Source organism: Falco peregrinus, chromosome 1, assembly GCF_023634155.1.
Source record: "Falco peregrinus isolate bFalPer1 chromosome 1, bFalPer1.pri, whole genome shotgun sequence".
Lineage (NCBI taxonomy): Eukaryota > Metazoa > Chordata > Aves > Falconiformes > Falconidae > Falco > Falco peregrinus.
Window position 1 is genome coordinate 130,262,176 of NC_073721.1, and position 19,656 is coordinate 130,281,831.

A 19,656-nucleotide genomic window follows, 5' to 3' on the forward strand; every position below is an offset into this window, starting at 1 on the left:
CAGCAAGTGACTCCAGGCTTTTTCAGGTTGTGCGTGAGTGTCTTGCTTGTTGTGCGTGGGTGTCTTGCTTGTTTCCCTCCCCCTGTCGCTGCCTCTGGGAGTGGGGAAGGCAAAGGGCTGGGAAGCTGGGAGGAGACATTTTGGGCTAGCTGGGGTTGGCCACAGCGCAGGCAGGTAGGGCTGATGCCCCTCTTTCCAGTTAAGACTGGGTACCTGTGCAGCTGTATCTCGGTGTCCCATTGTTCAAAGCCGCCTACATGGCTCGTCATGCTGGAGGCGGTGGTGGTTTAACATCCTAAAGCCGGGTGCTGTCTTCTGCTGTCTGGAGGTGTGGGATGGAAACCTTGTGCTTCCTGCTGCAGTTTGGCCTTCAGTGACCGCTCTGACGCATCCCAAGTGTCACAGGCACTCTGAAGCTTGGGATTTATTTCCCACCGAGGCACTCGACTTCCCCGTCGAGCAGCTCTTGTCCCTCACAGTGAGGCTGGTGCAGAGAGGAGCCCTCCCCCCGGGTGGCATCGGCAGGAGAGGAATCAATCCTCCCTCCTAGGGGCAGCGCTCGATAATTCAGAGGGAAATGGCGAGCGGGGGAAACGTGTGAGTAATGTCTTGTTGGAGCCGAGAGCCGTGACCTGCCAGGGCTGGTATTGATCGAGGGGACTGGTGCCAGGTGGCTGCTGCTGCGGGGATGGCTGTGGAGCAGTCCCCGGCCTCAGGTGGCAGGAGGTTGCTGCCTTGCGCTGTATGATGGGGGATTTGGGAAGTTGGGGGCTTTCATCCTGCCCAGGACCTCTCCTGCCTGCACTGGTGGCTGCCGATGAAGGCAGATCTGTCTGCTGGGTGCTCTTTGTGTGTAACGCTGTTCTCTTTGCTCTCCCTTCCAGCAACGATGCCGTCACCTGGGAAGACCCTGATCGCCGGAAGCCCCCCAAGGATGTAGGTGACCCCCAGGGTGTGGAGGCAGGGAAGAGCCTTGAACCGTGAGGGGCTGTTAACTCTAAGATGTCCTTGAGCAGCGGAGCTTCCGGAGGGAAAGGAATTGATGCGAACCCAGTTGAGACGTATGACAGCGGGGATGAGTGGGACATTGGTGTAGGAAATCTCATCATTGACCTGGATGCTGATTTGGAGAAGGATCAGCAGAAATTGGAAATGTCGGGCTCCAAAGAGATGGGGCTCCCGGCACCCAATGCGGTGGCAACCCTACCGGATAACATCAAGTTTGTGAGTCCGGTGCCGGGCCCGCAGGGCAAGGAGGGCAAATCCAAGTCAAAAAGGAGCAAGAGTGGCAAGGACAGTGGCAAACCAACCCCAGGGACCTCCTTGTTCACTCCCAACGAGGGAACTGTTGGCAAGAAGGAGGCTCAAGGACGCTCTGGGGATGGCGCGAACTCAGGTGGCTTGGTGCCTGCTGTCACCCCGAAGGGCTCGGAGAAATCGGCCAAAGCGTCGCGCAGTGTGGCCGGCTCCAAGAAGGAGAAGGAGGGTGGCTCATCCAAAAACAAGAAGGAAAGGAGTGAGGGTGTGGGGGCTGCGGTAGAGAAGGAGCCCAGCGTGCTGCAGCCCCTGGCCCTGGCTGTGAGGGTGGGACAGTATGATGGGGGCCAGGGGACAGAGCCTGCTGCTGCCGAGCAGCTTGGGAGTATAGCTATTGACACGGGAGCTGCGCTCAATCCCTTGGGAGTTAAGTCTGAGCTGGAGGATGGGGAAAGTGAGTGCCGGCAGCTGAAGAAGGTGAAGTCAGAGAAGGTAAGAAAGGTGTCGCAGTGTGGGTGGAGGTGGTGTTGCCACTCGGCTCTGGTGGTTGCTCCTGCACCGGGATGTGCCACTGTGGATGACAAGGGAGCAGGAGCTTATGGCGGGACAGTCTGTCTTGTGCCATTGTGGGCCAGCGCTGATGTATGGCCGGTGCCTCCAAGTTCTGGTGTGAAGATGGTTAGGCTGTATGATGTACTGGGGTCTGGACACAGTGATGGGAGAGCCCCGGTCAATCTGTTGTCTGGCTTCTGGGAGCTGTGCACCAGCAAATCACCTGCAGTCACTGTGAGTCTGAGGGCACTGTCCTGCTGTACCCTCAGGGGTTTGGGTTCTTTGATGCTGCAGTTGTGCCAGGTGGATCCAAGCCTCTTCAGCTCCTATTGCTCTGCTGGAGGAGCCTGGGCTGGTGGTGAAGGTGATGTCCTGGTCCTGGGCCCGCTCCAGCTCCGGACAGGACAGGGCAGCGTCTGTTGGCCACCATGCTGTGCTTCCCTGCAGCTCCCGGAGGAATTTATTTCTGTCTGGTTGCATCATTCGCAGAGAAGGAGACCTTGACGTGTTAGTAAATGTGGGATCTGTGTGGGTGTGCAAGCAAGCACAAGGTGCATGGTTGACAGGAGTTACTGTCTCATTTCTTGGTCTGCTGTTGGTATGTGGGCTTTGTCCCACTTGTGGTGGAGACCAGCCTTGGGGCAGTGGGTTGCTGTGGGTGATTTTTTACATGTTGCTCCTCCACTAACATGCAGCAGCGATGCTGAGATGGTGAAGCTGCTCTTCCAGATCACTGGGGGTGCAGAAAGCCCTGCCAGGGGCATGTGGCCAGCGGGGTGGATGGCTGTCTGTGCCTCTGAGTGGTGTTTGGCGCTGGGTGGCTGTGCAGCTGTTTCTGGATATGGCCACTGGAGTGGATGCTCAGTTCACTTGTTTCTTAGTCATCACAGTGGCTGATGTGATTTCTGTGGGTGGATGGGGGAAAACTTTGTGCACATGGAGCAGAAGCTCCTCCGTCCGAGTTACATGCGTGGTGTTGCGTGTCTGTGCCCATGAAGCCACACGTTTGCCGTGCACGAGGGGAGCATCACAGGCGTGTGTGCATTCAAGGTGGCTCAGCCCTATTGCTGTCAACGTGTGCTGTGTCGGGAGAGTGGCTGGGGGGGTGTCGGGGTGTGCACTGCTGTGTTTGCAGCTGGTGGCTCCCTTAAGGGGGGGGGGGGGGGGGGTTTAGCTCTGGGTGGAGATCACAGTGCTGGGCACCAGGAAGGGATAGGTAAGGAATTCTTGGTGGATTTGGGAGAGTTGCTGAGATCAATGAGATGTTGTTGAGATGCATTTTTTTCTTCCATCTGCAAAAAGATAGAGCATATACAGAGATAAGGGTGGTGGGGATGGCTGGCTATGGGATGGCTCTGGGAGAAGAGCTGCTAAGTAGGTTGGTGCTTCCTCCAGTCAAGAGGAAGACTCCTGGAGCAGGTGACTGAAGCCTGTAAAATTAAGGAGTGGTGTGGGGATGATGTGTTGTTTCCTTGTAACTTCTGGCAGCAGAACCAGAGTGAATGAAAACAGGAAGAGGAGCAGATGCTCTTTTGCATGATGGACTTGAATGCTGCTGCAAAAAGTTGTCAGTGCTGAAAGTTCATCAGTGCTCTGGGGCACCTAGATGGGTTTGTGGAGGAGGAACCCATCGGGGATGGGGTGGGGGTTTATAGGGCAGTGTCTTTTGGCTTGGGAAAAGCCCAAGGAGGGCTGGAGATTGGGGAAATGGTTTGGGAAATATCTCAGCATGTTTGGCTACTGTGTTCCTTCATAGCCATCTGCTGCTGGCCGCTGCCAAAGCCAGCACAGGAGCTGGCTGGACCTTTGGTTGTACCCAGCATAGCTTTTCCTGTGTTTTTACTATTAAAGTTTTATTTCACTGATGCAGCTGCATAAACCCTCTGCAAGTAGAAATGCCAAAGTGAGGTGGGGATTATGAAGACAGGGACCAAACGTCACGGACCTTGACAGGTTTGAGTGGGCCCATGCGAACCTCGTGAAGTTCAGCGAGGCCAGGTGCAAGGTCCTGCTCCTGGGTCGGGTCAGTCCCCACTGTCAGCACAGGCTGCAGGGTGGATGGTTGGAGAGCAGCCCTGCTGAGAAGGACCTGGGGACAGTGGTGGGTGATAAATTGGACATTAGCTGGCACTACGCCCTTGCAGCCCAGAAAGCCGTTGTCTCCTGGGCTGCATAAGAAGCAGCGTGGCCAGCAGGTGGAGGGAGGTGATGTTCCCCCTCTACTCCACTCTCGTGAGACCTCACTTGGAGTATGGCATCCAGCTCTGAGATCCTCAGTGCAAGGAAGCCATGGACTTGTTGGAGCAGGTCCAGAGGAGGGCTGTGAAGACGGTCTGAGGGCTGTAACACCTCTGCTATGGAGAGAGGCTGAGAGAATTGGGGTTGTACAGCTGGAGAGGTGCGGGGGAGACCTTACTGTGGCTTCTCAATATATGACAAGGGCTTATGACAAAGACAGAGAGAGACTTTTCACGAAGATCTGTAGTGACAGGACAAGGGGCAGCAGTTTAAACTGTAAGAGGGTAGGTTTAGATTGGAAATCAGGAAAAAATGTTTTACAGTGAGGGTGGTGAGACACTGGAAGAGGTTTCCCAGAGAAGTTGTGGATGCCTCATGGTAGGAAGTTGTTTAAGGCCAGGCTGGACGGGGCTTTGAGCAATGTGATCTAGTGGAAGGTGTCCCTGCCTGTGGCAGGGGGCTTGGACTAGATGATCTTTGAAGGTCCCTTCCAACCCAAACCATTTTATCATCTGTACAGATACCCTGTGAGAATGGTTCTGCCATTTTACTTGTCTGGATTCAGTTACAACCACATTGATGAAGGCTCAGCCTGGAGGTTGAGCCCTGTTTTGAGAAGTGATTCAAGGTCTGGATCAGCAGGAAAATGTGTCATGTCTGTGCTCAGGAGGAAACAGCTGTGTTTCGTCAGCCTCCTGAGGGCAGCTAGATGGCTTCCTTTAGGTTGGGAAGGCTGTGGCAAGGAGAAGGAAGGTGTCTGCATGGCAAGAGGTGGGAAAGAAGTTTTTATTTCTCAAAGAGCCTGAGGATGGGCTGATGGTTGGGGCAGGGTGGAGCATGTAGGGGATGAGATGGGCTGTGATTTTGAGCTCCTCCTGTCTCCTGAAAGCTGCAGATATGCCCCAAACCTAGCATGTTGGAGTCCAGAGGACAAGCAAAGAGTGGAGGTGTGTGCCGGCTGTGCGAGGACAGCTCCTCCGGGGAGTGCATCAGGTGGATGAAGGCAATGGGTTCCTGCAGGCCTTGGGACAAACCCTGCCTGCCTGGGAAGTGAGAAACTTGCTCAGACCGAAACGGGAACAGCCACAATGTGACTCAGCCCAGCCTTTGGTCTCCGGCAGCTTGTCCTCTGCTTAACCCTGTGCTGCTCCTGCTTCTGTTTTGGACAGGGAGGCTGGTCTCCCTCTGGGGATGAAGAGAGATAGACTGTCTCTGCCTCTGCTGGCTTCAGCCCAGGGCAGGTGATCTCCTTGTACATGTGTGCACACTAAGCAGTCAGCCTCCAGCCAGGAGGCTTTGTTGTATCTCCTTGGCTGGATTAAAGAGCACTTTAGTAGCGAGGATTTTTCCTTGACGAGATGCTTAGATGCTACAGTCAGCATGCCATTTGCCCCTCCTTCTGCTTTTGTTCTCTTCGAATATCTCACTGGTAGGGTTTTGCAGTCCTCCAGTCCTTGCTGGGTGTAGGGAAGAGCTTTGCTTTGGGTTTTTTCAGACGCCTTTTCCTGTCAGCAGGTGCTTAAGCTGGCGTGGTGTCCACGGGTGAGATCACCCTTGCTCCCGTGTCTGACATCACAGCGACAGAGCCTGTGGACGTGGCTTGTGGGCTCAATGGAACGTGTTTTGCTAGTGTGGTCCCGTGGCTCCTCTGTTCACTGCTTCCCAGAAACTGAATATCTCAAACACCCTTTTTCTAGGTACGTTATGTTGGCCATATCCATCCTCCTGTTGCAGCACGCCATGGCTTAAGTACCCCCTCAAACCTGATGCCACTGGTGTGTGGGACACAAGCAGTAACTTTGCCAGGGGTGGGGCTGATCATGATGGAACCCTTGGCCATAACCCTGCTGAGACCTTCCAGGGTCTCAGGGGTGGGCTGAGCACCTAGTGCAGGTTTGCCTTTGACTTTGGTTTGGTGTCTGGGCAGCTCCTTCCATCAGCCTGTGCTGCTGGAGCCCCCAGAGCTATTTCGGGGGGGGGGGGGGGGGGGGGGGGGCAGGAGTGGGAATTTAATACTTCTTGCAGCAGGGAGAGAAATGAGCCTGTGCCGATGCACTCGTGGGTGGAGCGTGTGGACCAGCAAGGGGGTCCATCCCCGACTTGGTGGGCAGCAAGCCGTGGGTCATTGGGGATGGCTGGAGCTGAGCTGGGGTTTGGTTTGGAGGGGTAGCAGTGGTCGGGAGGGAACTGCTGCTCTCGGTGAGCAGTCATGCTCAGCAAAATGGCCGTGCATGGAGGAGCAGCGCCGGCCGGCCTTGGGAAGCCTGTTTTCACTGCCTGCCCCACCGGCTGCTTTCATGTGGCCGAGCTGGCCCTGGGGACTGTTCTCTGGGGCGGCGGGTGCTCGCTTGCCAGCTCTCCATCCCGGCCTGCTGCCCGCGCCATTGCCCTTGCACCCTGCTCCTCGCACAGTGGGGTGGCCCGGCCTGGCTGGGGATGCTCAGCATTAAACAAAAGAGCCTCCCAGCTCTTGGCTCCTGCTCCTGCTTTGTTTTGATTGAGAGGTTGTTCAGCAGGAGAAGGGCGTGTTTTTTGTTTGTGGGTTTTTTTTCCCTCCTCTTCTGACGAGCGTCCAGATGCAACGCTGCTGCAAACAAGGGAAAGGCAAACAGAAGCCGCTGGAGACTCGGCTCCTCTGAAAAGCCTTTCTGGGTCACGTGCGCTGCGGTTTCCAGCAGTGAAGAGGGTGGGTTTGGTCGTGTCCCTCTGCGGGAGAGGGGGTAGAAGCCACCAGTGCATTTTTTTTCGCCCTGAATTTCCCCCCACACACACACAGTGTGGTTATGCCCTGCGTGTTCTCCAAGCAGAGGTCCCCTGCTATGGGTGGCCTGATGGTGAGGGGCACTGCAGTGGACAGGCCCCAAAACTGGTGTGAAAATACATACCTGGTTCTGTGGGAGGACAGCATGGCATTGGAGGTGGTGCTTGAGCAGCGGCTGGGATGTCAGATGGTAGTGGAGGAAGTGGGGTGGCCCCATTATGTTGGTGGCAGCTGCCAAAAAAGAAATACTCCCCAAAAATACATCTGTGGACTCTCCCTGCTGCTCGCTGTCTTGCCCAGCAGTTAGCAGTGTGGCTTTAGTGCAGTCTGTGCATACCATCTTCCCCTAAAGCCATAGAGGCAGATCTGCACAGTGTCTTAAGCACTGTTCCTACAGCTGGGACTGTCCTAGCCTGACTGGGACATGGCAGGACCCCTCCAGGTGATAGGTGTCCCCCACCCATTAATTCTCTACCTGGAATTGAAGCATGATTACTTTTTTTTTTAAAAAAAAAACACACCTATTTTTGGTGGGAAGGATGAGGTTTGGTGGTGTATGGAGTGGTGTGGGTTGGGGTGAAGGGATGCTTGGATGACTCCATCTTGAAGAGGTGAGATCTTCCTGGAAGGCAGTAGCTCTGTTAGCTGCAAGCCCCATGGGAGATGGCCATCCTGGGGACATTTCTATATGATGGATATTCCATTTGCTTCCGGCTTTGCACCTCAAAGAGAATGATGCTCTCTGTAGAGCCTGGAGACCATTGTGGGCTTGGCCCCAACCTGACCACAGTGGCAGCTCCTTGCACTTGGCTGTGGGCATGTAGCTGCTAATCCTGTGCTGCTGCCTTACATTGTCCTTCTGGTGGGTATAAAGGGCTCTTCTGTCATGGTATCCTGGTCATTACCAGCATCTTGATGTTCCTTTAGTGCTCGTCCTCTCCTCCTTTGCTAGCTGGTGGTGCACCAGTACAGCAGTGCAGCTGATTCACCTTGCTCAGAGCCTCCAGCTCTGCTGTCCATGCATCCTTTTAGGACTTGATCTCACCCTCCACTGGCAGCTCTTTGTGTCTTACGGCCGTACAAAATGGTTCAGATGTGGTTTGATCATTGAGCTCCCTGAGGAATGGCATGGGAGCAGGGAGCCACCGTGCCGAGGGCTTGAGCCAGTTGTGTGCCAAGCACCTTCTGTGCTTGCAGAAAAACCTAATGCACCAAAACAGCTTTTCCCACCCCAGATGTGAAGACGTTTGATGTGAGGCTTTGGCAAGACCTGAGCTGCTCCGACCCAAGGTTCCCATCGAGGTAAGGATGAAGAGACGTCCTCTGCACTGGAGATGGTGCTTTAGGAAGCAGAGTCGCTTGATGTGGGACTAAGCCAGGATGGGGTGTTGTGGGCTGGTCCCAGCCTCATGCTTCAAAGGCATGCTTGCGATTTTGACCCAGATGTGATGGGTAGTGCCTGGCATGGCTTTCCTTGTCTTGGGGCCAGTCTGGGTGGAGAAACTCCCAGTGGAGGTGTTTTGGTGGAAACAGTTTTTGCTTTACAGGCTCTCCAAAGCTTGCTCCGTCCATCCCTTCAGACCTGGCATTAATCCTACACTTTGTTTTCCCCAGGGATTTTTGCGGCATGAGGAAAGCCCCCAGCACTTGGGGTAGGGGCCTGCTTGAACTGAACCCCCCCAGGCAGAAGCTGTGCTCCTGCCATCCTGTGCTGCTTCCCACCGCTTGCTCCACGGGGCTTGGCTCTTTCTGGAGAACAGCACTGGCAGCTCAGGGAAGTGGTGGCAGGGTGCAGGCAGCTGCCGGCTTGTGCCTGCTCCTCTTGCCATGGTTTTTTTTCTCCAGCCATGCTGGAATCAGCTGCCTCCAGAGCTGCTGACAGGGCTGTGTGGGGAGGCCATGGGAATTACACCACTTGTTTCCTTATCGTCCCGGACCTGCTGCCCGGAGCCTTCTGCTCTAGGAACAAGGCAAGAAGGGGGCACGCAGCCAACATGTGTCAAGAGCTACAAAGGAGGAAATTGGCCTCGTTCACTTAAAACTGTGGGGTTAGTCTTTGAGTTTTGGCTCCTGCTGAGAGGTTATTTATATGTGGGCTTTTTTTTTTTTTTTTTTTTTTTTTAATAACCGCTGGATGTAGCAGGCTGGGAGTTTCAGCTGATACCACCTCTGAAGATTTTATAAAGGAAAAATTGCATCTCTCCCTGTTTGCTTTCCCAGCTGGCAGCGTTAGGAAGGACTAGTTAAGGGCGTGAGTTAGTTTTGATGTCTGACCCATTGGCACTGCTGTGTCCTGTTCAATAGGTGGTTGTGCTGAATGCAGCTCTGTCTCTGCCAGGGTGGGAAGCAGGACCTGCGGCTCCCCATCAAGGACATGGCAGTAGGAAACTGAGCTGGGCCAGGAAGGCAGAGAAAACATCTCCTCATTCCCAAAGCACTAGAGCAGAATGACAGGATGCTAATGAGGAGGCTGGTGGGCGTGGGATGGCTCCTTGGTGGGATCCTGCACTGCTTCCTTGGTGTAAGCAAGCTGCAAATCTGCTCCCTTGACGCTTTGATAAGAGGTTCTGGTGAAAAGGCTGTCGGGTGATTGATCCTGCTGACTCATGGACCCAACTTCTCCTCTGATGGAGATGGTAACTGCTTGAGATGGGTCAGATTTGGAGGCTAACTGGCCTGGTAGACTCTTTTGTATGTGTTGCCTTGCTTCCAGGCTGGTGGTGGCTGCTTATTAGCCTAATGACCCCAGTTACCCAGCACCATTTATCTGCCTGAGTGAGATTTCTTTAAAGGAAGATTCGCATGTCTCAAGTGCTGCACGACCCCAAAGGCTTCGAAACCTGCGGCCCTGCCAGGGAGCTGATGCAAGGGGAGTGTGCCAGGAGTAACCCACTAATGAGCAGAGCTGCTCCTCCACGTGGCAGCTAGGGAGGCTGCTGGAAAGGGCTGCGGAGCAAAGCGCTGCCTGCTTTCCCCTGCCTCTGCTTTTAAGGCTGGTTTGTTAGGGATTTGCCACCTTTTCCCAGGCACAATGTCTTCTGTGCTGCTGCTTTCCCATTGTTTGCTGTGCAAACACGGTGCTGTGTTGCTCTGCTGCTGCTCTTGAGGATTCTTTAGGCTGGAGTTGTGAAGTCCATCTTCCCTGTGAGTCCTTGTGTGCAGGCAACCTTGGAGGTGTGCTGGGTGAGAGGGCACCCAGATGTTCAGAGCTGATGGCAGGCAGCTCCCCTGTGCGGGATAAAGGGCAGCTGGTGATTGCAGTGATGTTCCTGCCTCCTGGTGGTTGATGTCTGGAGCTTGAATCCTCATTGGGCTGCAAGAGGAAAGCCACCTCAGGTCTGGTAGATGTTGAGCCAGCAGCTGGAGTCGGAGAGCAGGGGAGAGCAGCCCATGGCTGGAAAGAAATCACTGGGCTCCAAAATGATTTAAAGCTACCAGCAGCCTGATGATATGTTGTATTTGGTGACAACATCTGCTCAAATTGTTCCTGTCCCTGTTAGTCATTTCTGCCCACGGACCAGATTGGGGAACTGATCTGATGTAAATAAATGTGTTTGGGGTTTTCTAGGGTGAGCTCAGGTTGTGGGCTGGCATGGGTGTGTAAGTGGGCATGCTGTGCTGCTGGGACGGGTGGGATCATGGGCAGTGGGGGTGCTGCCTTGGGCTGGAGATGGGGAACTTGCTCAGAGTGGTGCTGTGCTGTAAGGGGCTGGGGGCTCTGCCTGACCACCAGCCTCTCGCAGGGCTCACAGTGACTTTGGCCAGCACCACTCAACCCAGGAGGGTATGTGGGGCCTGTGCTTCCATCTCTTGTCCTTCCATGCCCACAGCCTTGCCCCTGGCCCGCTGAACAGTGCAGGCTCCATCCCAGCAAGCTGCAGACAGGATAAATCCCTTTGCAGGAAGACGTTAACCACAAAGCTTTTATAAGGTGTGGTAATGGCACATGCTTATATATGCTGATGTTTCCCCCATGCTTGACACTGGAATTGGTTTAAAACGTGGTAAGTGTCTGGATTTATTTTAAAATACTGTCCGGCCTTTGGTTGCTTGGGGTCTCTTGAAGCATGCCATAATGAATGATGTGGAAAGCTCACCTACTTGCAGGTTTAAGCTTTAATTCTGGTTGCAACATCAAGGTCACTACACTTTACATCCCATCAAGTGGGCTGGGTTGTGATACAACTCAAAAGCACTTTTTGTCCACTGGCGAGGGAGCAAGAGGGACCCATCGAGGCTCTTGGCTGCCTTTCCTTGATGTGAATGCTGGAGCCTCCATGCCTCAGTTTCCCCCATCCTCCACATGGATTGCATGCTCCTGTTAGGCATGAGAGTGGACTTTGTTGGGGGGAGCACCTGAGCTGCTCTGAGTGGAGAAGGCACCATTATGGCTACAAATCCCGTGGTTGTGGTGGTGGGTTGTTTTGTGTTTGTTTTTTGGGTTTTTTTTTTCCCCCCAAACCAGAAAGTAATTTCATTCTGGGAAGCTCGCTTCCCCAATTAACTATGTAAATTCAATGTTGTGATTTTGTTCCCCAGGTGCAATGCAAACGAGCACCGTTCCCAGACTCCCTCTGCTCACCCTCCCATCCCTCCAGTCGTTGGGATGCAGGTACACTGCCTCCTGCACTGGGAACGGCCCGGCTCATCTGTTTAACAGATAGATGTGGCTTGTTCTAGAGTGAACTGTGTGCCGTATGGCTGGTGGCCGCTGTCCTTGGGCTCAGCCCTTGGAAGAGGACCCTGGAGCTGGGGCTTGGTCCTGGATTCAAGCCCATTGCCGGCCAGGCTGGAGCAGGGAGAGCTGCATCCACCCTGCAGCTTGTCCATTGATGGTGGGGAGTGCTGTCTGAAAGGGGCTGGTTCCCTGGGGGAGGGTGACCCAAATGTAATCGGTAGTGCTGAAGCTGGTGTGGGTGCTGGGGCGCTGCATGGCTGGTGTGGTGTGGCGAAGAGGCTGCAATGTCCTCGTCCTACGCTGAGCATGGTGTGTGCCAAGAGCCGCAGCTCCTGTGATTCTACCAGCTCAAGCAAGTGTTTCCAGCTGGCACTGCCCTGCCAGCTTGGGATCCTGACCCACCCTCCCCAGGGGGACACGCAGCCCCAGGTCTCTGCGCCCATGTCCCCTTGACCCGCCATGGCATAGGCAAGAGAGGCCCTTTGTAAGGAGAAGGGAGCAAAGCCGGGGGGGGGTGTGTGTGTGCGTCGGGGCTGGAGTGAGCTCCAGCAGTGGAGCAGGGAAGGGAGGTTTGGAAGGACAGGAAAGAGCTGGGGCTGGGCCGGGGGCCGGGGGAGATCGCTTTCGAGGCTGAAAAGGATCCTGTAAGGAGAGGGTGGCCAGGCGCCAGTCAGCTCTTTGAGGTGGTAACTTAAGTCATCAAGAATTGCTGGTGCGTGCTGGCAAAGCCTCTCCCGTCCAGGTGCTGGGGGGACGAGCAGATCTATAGAATGCCTTGTAAGTAGAGCAACATTCTAGGGCTTTGAGTGCTGTTTGCTATTCTGTGGCTTGGAGGGGAGGAAGGCAACCGTGTATATATATCACAGAGCCAAGCAGTTTGCTAACAGGAAAGTTTCTTTTTTTGCTTACCATTAACATTTCAAGGTATAGGAACTCTTTAGGTATTTAGAGTTTTATGGTCTTCCAGGCTGGCTATTAATACCCTGCTTTGTGTACAGGGTGAAGGGAGCTGAAGGGCCTGAGCTTTGAATGTTCCTTTGAAGGAAACCAGACTTTTGGTAGAAACCCTACGGCTGCAAGCAGAGCATTTCTTAGCTGCCCTGACCTAGGGGGAAGAGTTAAAGCCCCTCAGTAGCCGGGGGAGCGGATGGTTCAGCTCTGGGGTTGTGCTCTACAGGGACTGGATCTTACGTCAGAAAAGCAAAGGCTGCATGTGAGACCACCCTCTGGCGTAAGGGTGACCAGACATGCCATGGCTTTGCCAGATCGCTGCCTGATTATTTTGTGGAGGAGCCACATCCCAGGAGAAGGCCCTGCTTTTGAGGGGCTCGCAGCCTGTGCTCCTCTGCTCCATCCTGCAGACCCAGAGGACAGGAACAGTTGGTGCTCTGTCTGGTAGGTAACTCAGCAGTAGCCATGGTAGCTTGGACCAGCTTGTGTCCTGTCCATGTGGTCTCTGTAAGTAGGTTCAGCATTTACCTGTTCCCCCAAGGGTGTGAAAAGGTGCATGGTGTTAAAAATTGGAAGTTTTGGGATTTCCGGGATGTGTGCTCGGCAGCAGTGCCTTGGCTCCTGGCAGGAGCACCTCCCTCTGTGGGGCCCTTCAAAGGCGGAAGCCACAGTGGAGAGGGCAGCAGCAGATCCAGTTCTAGTTTTTCTTGTTGTGTGAACAGAAGCTGTTTTGGGGTTCCCTTTGCACTGCCTGTTTCACTGCCTCTGTACCCAATGCTCCCAGCGTGCCTGAGCCCTGGGGCCCATTCCTGCAGGGAAGGGGCTCTCCTCGCCTGCTGTTGGCAGGGAGAAGAGGACAAGTGAGATGCACCACATCTTTGTGGCATCCTGACAGTCTCCAGCCTTTGGCTGCAGGAATGAGAGCAACCAGATTTGCAGGTGCCTGTTGTTTCTACAGCAAGAAACCAATGGCTTCATCCTCCAAGCCACTGAAGCAGACAGATTTTGTGGGAAAGCTGGGGATCCAGTTTGGTGCAGATCCCAAGCTGGTAGCACAAGGAGCACATGATGAGAGGTTGGCTCCTCTTTCAAAGCCACTGTCATAAAGTGGAGTATGTTGATTTGAGGTGGTGGGCTGGGGTTTTGGTAAAATGAACAAATCTAGGCATGGAGATCTGTGTTACAGGGCTGTGCTCTGCTCCTTATCCACTGCCCTGCTGTTGTGTGTTGCCCAACAGCCTTTGGAAACCATCCTCCCTGGTCAACCCATTTCAAACACGGCATAAAGCAGCGCCTGGCGAGAGGTGCCTCAGCAGCCCACGTCAGCTGAGCGATTCCAGACTCCCACCAGCGAGCAAGGCCACTAAACCCCAGTCTCCTCTGGGAACTGATGGTCTGATATGGGAGATGGGAAGAGAATCACTTTCAATTCAATGAGCTGGTGTGGGAGACTCAGATGGCCTGGCTGCATCTGTGGCTGTTAGCTCCAGCACTCAGTGCCACTCTCAGGTCTGCTTTACTTTTCAGTGCTAGGAAATTGAATGAAGAGAAAACCACTTAGGAGGATTTTAATCAGAACTTGGCAGAAGAACTTGAGGAAACTCAAGAAATCTTCTGACATCTGGCTTCAAGCTGAGATTGCTGATGAATGGAAAGGGCAAAGATGAGACCATGGCTCGGGTGGGTTGGATTTCTTCTGGCCCATTTAATGGGATCATGTTAGCGTTCCTGCCCCTGTGGGCTGGGTGAGAAGGGAGAAAATAAGCCTTCTTCAGTGTGCTGGAGACTGGCTGTCAGCTGGAAATGAAGCAGAGTCCTTGGGGAGCAGTTGATGAAAGTCATCCCAGAGCTGCTGAAGATGGCCAGTCTGGCTTAGGAGGAGAGATTGCTTAATTTATAGTAATAGTGGCCTTGCAGTAGTGTGATGCAATTGGACTTCTTCAAGAAGATGACCTCGACAGGCTTGAGGAGTGGGCCCATGCGAACCTCGTGAAGTTCAGCGAGGCCAGGTGCAAGGTCCTGCTCCTGGGTCGGGTCAGTCCCCACTGTCAGCACAGGCTGCAGGGTGGATGGTTGGAGAGCAGCCCTGCTGAGAAGGACCTGGGGACAGTGGTGGGTGATAAATTGGACATTAGCTGGCACTACGCCCTTGCAGCCCAGAAAGCCGTTGTCTCCTGGGCTGCATAAGAAGCAGCGTGGCCAGCAGGTGGAGGGAGGTGATGTTCCCCCTCTACTCCACTCTCGTGAGACCTCACTTGGAGTATGGCATCCAGCTCTGAGATCCTCAGTGCAAGGAAGCCATGGACTTGTTGGAGCAGGTCCAGAGGAGGGCTGTGAAGACGGTCTGAGGGCTGTAACACCTCTGCTATGGAGAGAGGCTGAGAGAATTGGGGTTGTACAGCTGGAGAGGTGCGGGGGAGACCTTACTGTGGCTTCTCAATATATGACAAGGGCTTATGACAAAGACAGAGAGAGACTTTTCACGAAGATCTGTAGTGACAGGACAAGGGGCAGCAGTTTAAACTGTAAGAGGGTAGGTTTAGATTGGAAATCAGGAAAAAATGTTTTACAGTGAGGGTGGTGAGACACTGGAAGAGGTTTCCCAGAGAAGTTGTGGATGCCTCATGGTAGGAAGTTGTTTAAGGCCAGGCTGGACGGGGCTTTGAGCAATGTGATCTAGTGGAAGGTGTCCCTGCCTGTGGCAGGGGGCTTGGACTAGATGATCTTTGAAGGTCCCTTCCAACCCAAACCATTCTGTGATTCTGTGGTGCAAAGTTGTTGATGGTAATGGTAAATGCTGTTGGGAGTGAGAAATGCTGCTGTGAGGTTCAAAGATCTCATGGGTGACCTCTGGGTTCTAACCGAGGCATGCGTGAGGGGTGGCTTGTTGCTTGGATAAACCTGTTGCTGGGGTAGGGTTTTAATCTCAGCTCCCCAGAACGTTGCTTAGAGCTGATGGCAAGTTTCCCATAACATCTTCTCAGCTCAAGTTTCTCATTTAGGGGTTTGGCTCAGTTGTCACTCCTTCTGTAAACTGTTATTTTGGAAAATTTGATTAAAAATCCATTGAGTGGTATGAGTAACTTGACCATTTAGGGGAAGGAGAGCTGCAGGAGCGATTCTTGTGTGCGTGTCCTGCAGATGGGTAACCCAAAACAACATTTGTTTTCTTATTCCAGGCGAGGTGAGCATGTAGTTTTGGTTGAGTGTGGGTCTGGCGCTGCTGCACCCCTCCTAAGTTGTGTTTGTTTGTAAAGGGCTCTTCAAGACTGCATTGCACCATTGCTTTTAGTTAGTTTTATTGATATTCCAACATCTGGACTGTTTTCCTAAACGTGCTTTTATCCAAGAAGAGGTTAAGGAGTGAGACCTCTAAAGCTGCCAAAAATAATCTTTGCTTGAGACTAAGTACCGCTTTCGGGACTTTCTCTTGTAAAACAATTTGTGGGTGAGCACAATGAACAACCCTAGGAAGCCCCCAGATGCTCCAGCTGGTTGTTGCTGCTGGGGGTTATAGGACTATAAATTCTCCCTGAGAGTGTTTGAGTTTGTCATGTGCTGCATGAGATGATCTAATAGCCATTAGGGAAGTTGCAGGAAATTGTGGTTGAGGTGACTGAATCCTTGAGAGGAGGGATCTGCATGCACATGGTTGGGTCGATGGGAACAGTGTGGAACCTGCTGATGCACTCATACATCTTCCTCGCTCCCCCCCCCCCCCCGCAACGAATTGCTCTTGCCAGACATCTGATCCTGTGACAAGCTGACATAACAAGCCTGATAGGCTGGCATCGCTTCAGGTGTTGAGGTTGCAATGGTGACAACGTGATACAGATGATCTTTGAGGTATTGTATGAAGAGCCATCTGAAAAGCAGGTTGGTGCAGCACTGGAGTTGTGTTTGGCTCTCAGCACCTGGGAAGTGCAGAGCTAAGCTGAGTGCAGCAGCCTTAACTCTGCCCCCTTCCTCATGCTCCTTCTGGCAGTGTTTTTGCTAAAAATCACACGTCCGTATGCTGTGACTTTGTTTGACAACTTGTGCAGGAAAAGGAGCTACACTTCTTCTTAGATGAGACATGTAGGTATACGTGTCATGTGTTCTCCAAAGTTCTGTGACCATGAAGCAAAATATGTTTTTGATGCCATCTGCTTCATAGAGGGCAGAGTTAGATCTGCTGGAGGAAGCTTGACGTGCTTCCCTGCCTTGCTTGGGATCCAGCCCTGGCTTTGTGCTGTACTGTGCCTCTCCTGAAGGACCTGGGATTGGTTGTGTTGGGTCAGCTCAGTTAATTCACAATTAACTGAATACAGGCAACTCTTAAGGCACTCTGAAGAAAAGTATGCTTGTAGGAGGACTTTCTTCTGAATCTCTTGGGTGCTGGCTTGCATCTGTCAAGCCTTAGGGTTCATGTTTTGTAGGTGGGGCGTTCCTGGTGAGAACATTGGTGGCTGTCATGTCCTGTTGAGTAATATGCAAAGCTAGGCCTTGAATGTGCTACTGCTTGAGTTCATTTAAAACAACCAGCAGTTTTGGAGGGAGCAGGAGCGAAAGGTGAGTGCAACCAGGGGGTGACATCACTGCCATGAGCAGGAGATTAAAGTCATGACCAATGGCCTTGACTCCATAAACAGTTTTGATGCTGACTTGGAGGAGGTTGTATTGGTGGGACAGCATGTTCCTTCTTGGGCACTTCTCCTGGCTCTAGAAACATGAACTCTGGAAAGCACCACCAGGCTTGGTGGCTTTGCTTGCAGAGCTTGTTCCAAGTCCCAGGATGGCTGAATGCCTCCATGCTGGCTGGGAGCCGTGCTGGCTCCTGCCTGGGGTTGTGGGGAGTAGGGCAGGATGGGAAACCTGGCTCTGGAGACTCACTGGAGGGCCCCAGCTGGCTTGTAACCTATTGGGGCTGAAAGCAGCCACTTTTCCATCTAGGCCAAGAGTTTGTAGGGGCTTAATTGACCTGTCCTGGCACCGGGCTGTAATGCTGTTCCAGTCAGATTTATTGCAGTTGGCAGGTGGTTGTTCAAGCACCCTGTGCTTCTGCAGCTGGTGTGTTCTCAGGAGGGCAAACGCTACTTGTTTTTTCTGGACTGAGATTAAAATCTTGGTATAAGGTAGCTTGTTCGGCTTTTAATATTGCTTGAGTGTCCAATACTGCAGGTCTTAATCTTGTTTCTTATGGAAAGGTGATTGTACTGTGTGTATTTTTGAATGAAGTGTAGTCAATTGGGTGAAGATTTTGGTCCTGTCTCTTACTGAGACCTTCTCTGCATGGGGGGAAGGAGTCCTTTATCTATGTATATTTTTCATGAGCACATTAGCAGTATGTGGCCAGGGCTCCACGTGCCTTCCTGGGCCATTTGCAGCGTGGTGGGTATTTTGTTGGGAAGACACTAGCTACTGAGCAGAGCTGCCTGGGCTTCACCTTGTAGAGGAGCTGCATGTGTGGTGGGGGACAGGGGGACTGCCTTGGGCTTGCAGCTTGGTCTAACGGGTCATCCTTGAATCACAGCAGGATGAGGGATGCTGGCATGTGGATGTCAGTGTGCTATCTGGGGGAGCTGGGCTTGGCTCTGGGAGGTGATCCTTTCAGAATGGTGGTGTCTTAATCTGCTGTTTTTGGCCCCAGTGTCTAGTCCTGTCTTGCTGCTGCCTGCTTCAGCACCTCTGTCATTCCCTTCCATTGTCTTTGTGCTGGGAGCAAGGGAACTGGAGGAGCCAGGTTTGGTTCCACCTTTGGTCTCAGCAGTATCTGACTTGCAAAGCCCTTCTGGTGGGTGGTGCCTCGGGAGCCTTTCATACTTGAGACGAAGCTCAGCATGCAGATTTTGTGTGGAGATGTTGGATTGGAAGTTACTGGTCAAGGAGGCAGGCCAGCTACCTAAAACACTCCTGAGAGCAGGGCAGCCTGCTCTAGGTGGCCCTGCTTGAGCAGGGGGTTGGACCAGATGACCTCCAGAGGTCCCTTCCAACCTCAACCATTCTGTGATCCTTTCACGTGCCCAAGTGGTTCCTTACTGGCAGGGTCTTCCACCAAAGCCAGCTCTCACAGGGAAGTGGCAGTGTCAGGATGCGGATGCATGCCAAAGCCTGCCTGCATCTCAAGATGTTTCTCTCTCCTAAGCCGGTTGTGAAGAATAGCAGCCAGTGCCCTGGACAAGCAAAGCTTCCTTCTATGGCATTTCTAAACCACAGCTGTGCTGACCAGCTAAATTGTCCCAAAGTAAAAGTTTGCGTTTCCTTGTGCCTTTGTCCTTTTAGTCAGGTTGTCCTGGATGACGGGCTGCGGTGTGAGGTCCTGCTGTACCCCGGTGCCCAGGGGAAGACCACAGCCATGGTCTTCCTGCTTGATGGTTCCTACCTGGAGAAGGGAGCGGGGTACGTGGGGATAGAGGCAGCGTTGGGGTATTGTTCTGCTTTGGGTTCTCCAGTCTTGCCTGTTGTCCTGAACCACTTTCAGCCCAGCCAGGTTTCAGGAGACAGCTGTCTGGACACAGCAGATACTTGGTTGTGATCTCTTGGAAGATGGGAGATGTCAGAGGAGAACTTCCCCACGTGAAGGTCATGTTCAGCCTGAGCTTGGGCATGGGAACTTTCTTGCCTACCTCTGCAGTCATTGGAGCTTCACTGCTACGCCAGGAGGTGTCCTGCCTGCTCCTGGCCAGCTCTCCCCACGGTGATGCTCAGGAGTTTGTGCAACCACGTGGGGAACTGGGTCAGGGGAATGATCCAATTAAAAGCTATGCCAAGCAACATCAAAAGCAGGTTTTAAACCAGGCGGTTTCCCAGTGCTGCACGCATGCTGGTGTTGGTAGAAAAGTGCTTTGGGCCAGTGTAGTAGGAATGGACGGCTGTGGATTAAGCATGGTGGGGTGGTTTCTTCTGGTGGTGGTGCTGGTCCATGAAGACTTGCTGATTGTGGCCTGTGTTGGTAGGCAACCATAGGGACAACAAACCTTGACTCCTGCTGGGATTCTGGCTGACGAGGCTTTGTTTTCTTCCCAGAGAGTGCAGTCTCGCTCCCCTGTGGGTGGGTTGACATTTCAAGGCTGCTGTTGCTCATGGAGAGCCTCCTTGCCACGCTTTTGGTAGGCTCCTTCTCTCCCAAGGGTGCTGTGCAAAGGGCTGTGGATGCAGGAGGGGAATGCCAGAGTTGCACCACCCATGCCCATCCTCGATGCCTGGGGCTAGGGGGGTTGCCTTCAGTAATCCTGACTAA

The 19,656-nt window shown here is 53.2% G+C and overlaps 2 protein-coding genes across 2 annotated transcripts in view; both read left to right on the forward strand.

The window, feature by feature from the left end:
- The window catches only part of TRIP4 (thyroid hormone receptor interactor 4), a 51,133-nt gene extending 50,137 nt beyond the window's left edge, over window positions 1–996 (forward strand). Inside the window, exon 14 of the transcript XR_008749844.1 lies at window positions 885–996. The gene's annotated coding sequence lies outside the window, so the exon portion shown is untranslated. The remainder of the gene's footprint in view (window positions 1–884) is intronic.
- A 6-nt stretch (window positions 997–1,002) lies between these two features.
- The window catches only part of ZNF609 (zinc finger protein 609), a 57,384-nt gene continuing 38,730 nt past the window's right edge, over window positions 1,003–19,656 (forward strand). Inside the window, exon 1 of the mRNA XM_005232590.4 lies at window positions 1,003–1,749. Coding sequence (XP_005232647.1) covers window positions 1,003–1,749 — 747 coding nt within the window. The remainder of the gene's footprint in view (window positions 1,750–19,656) is intronic.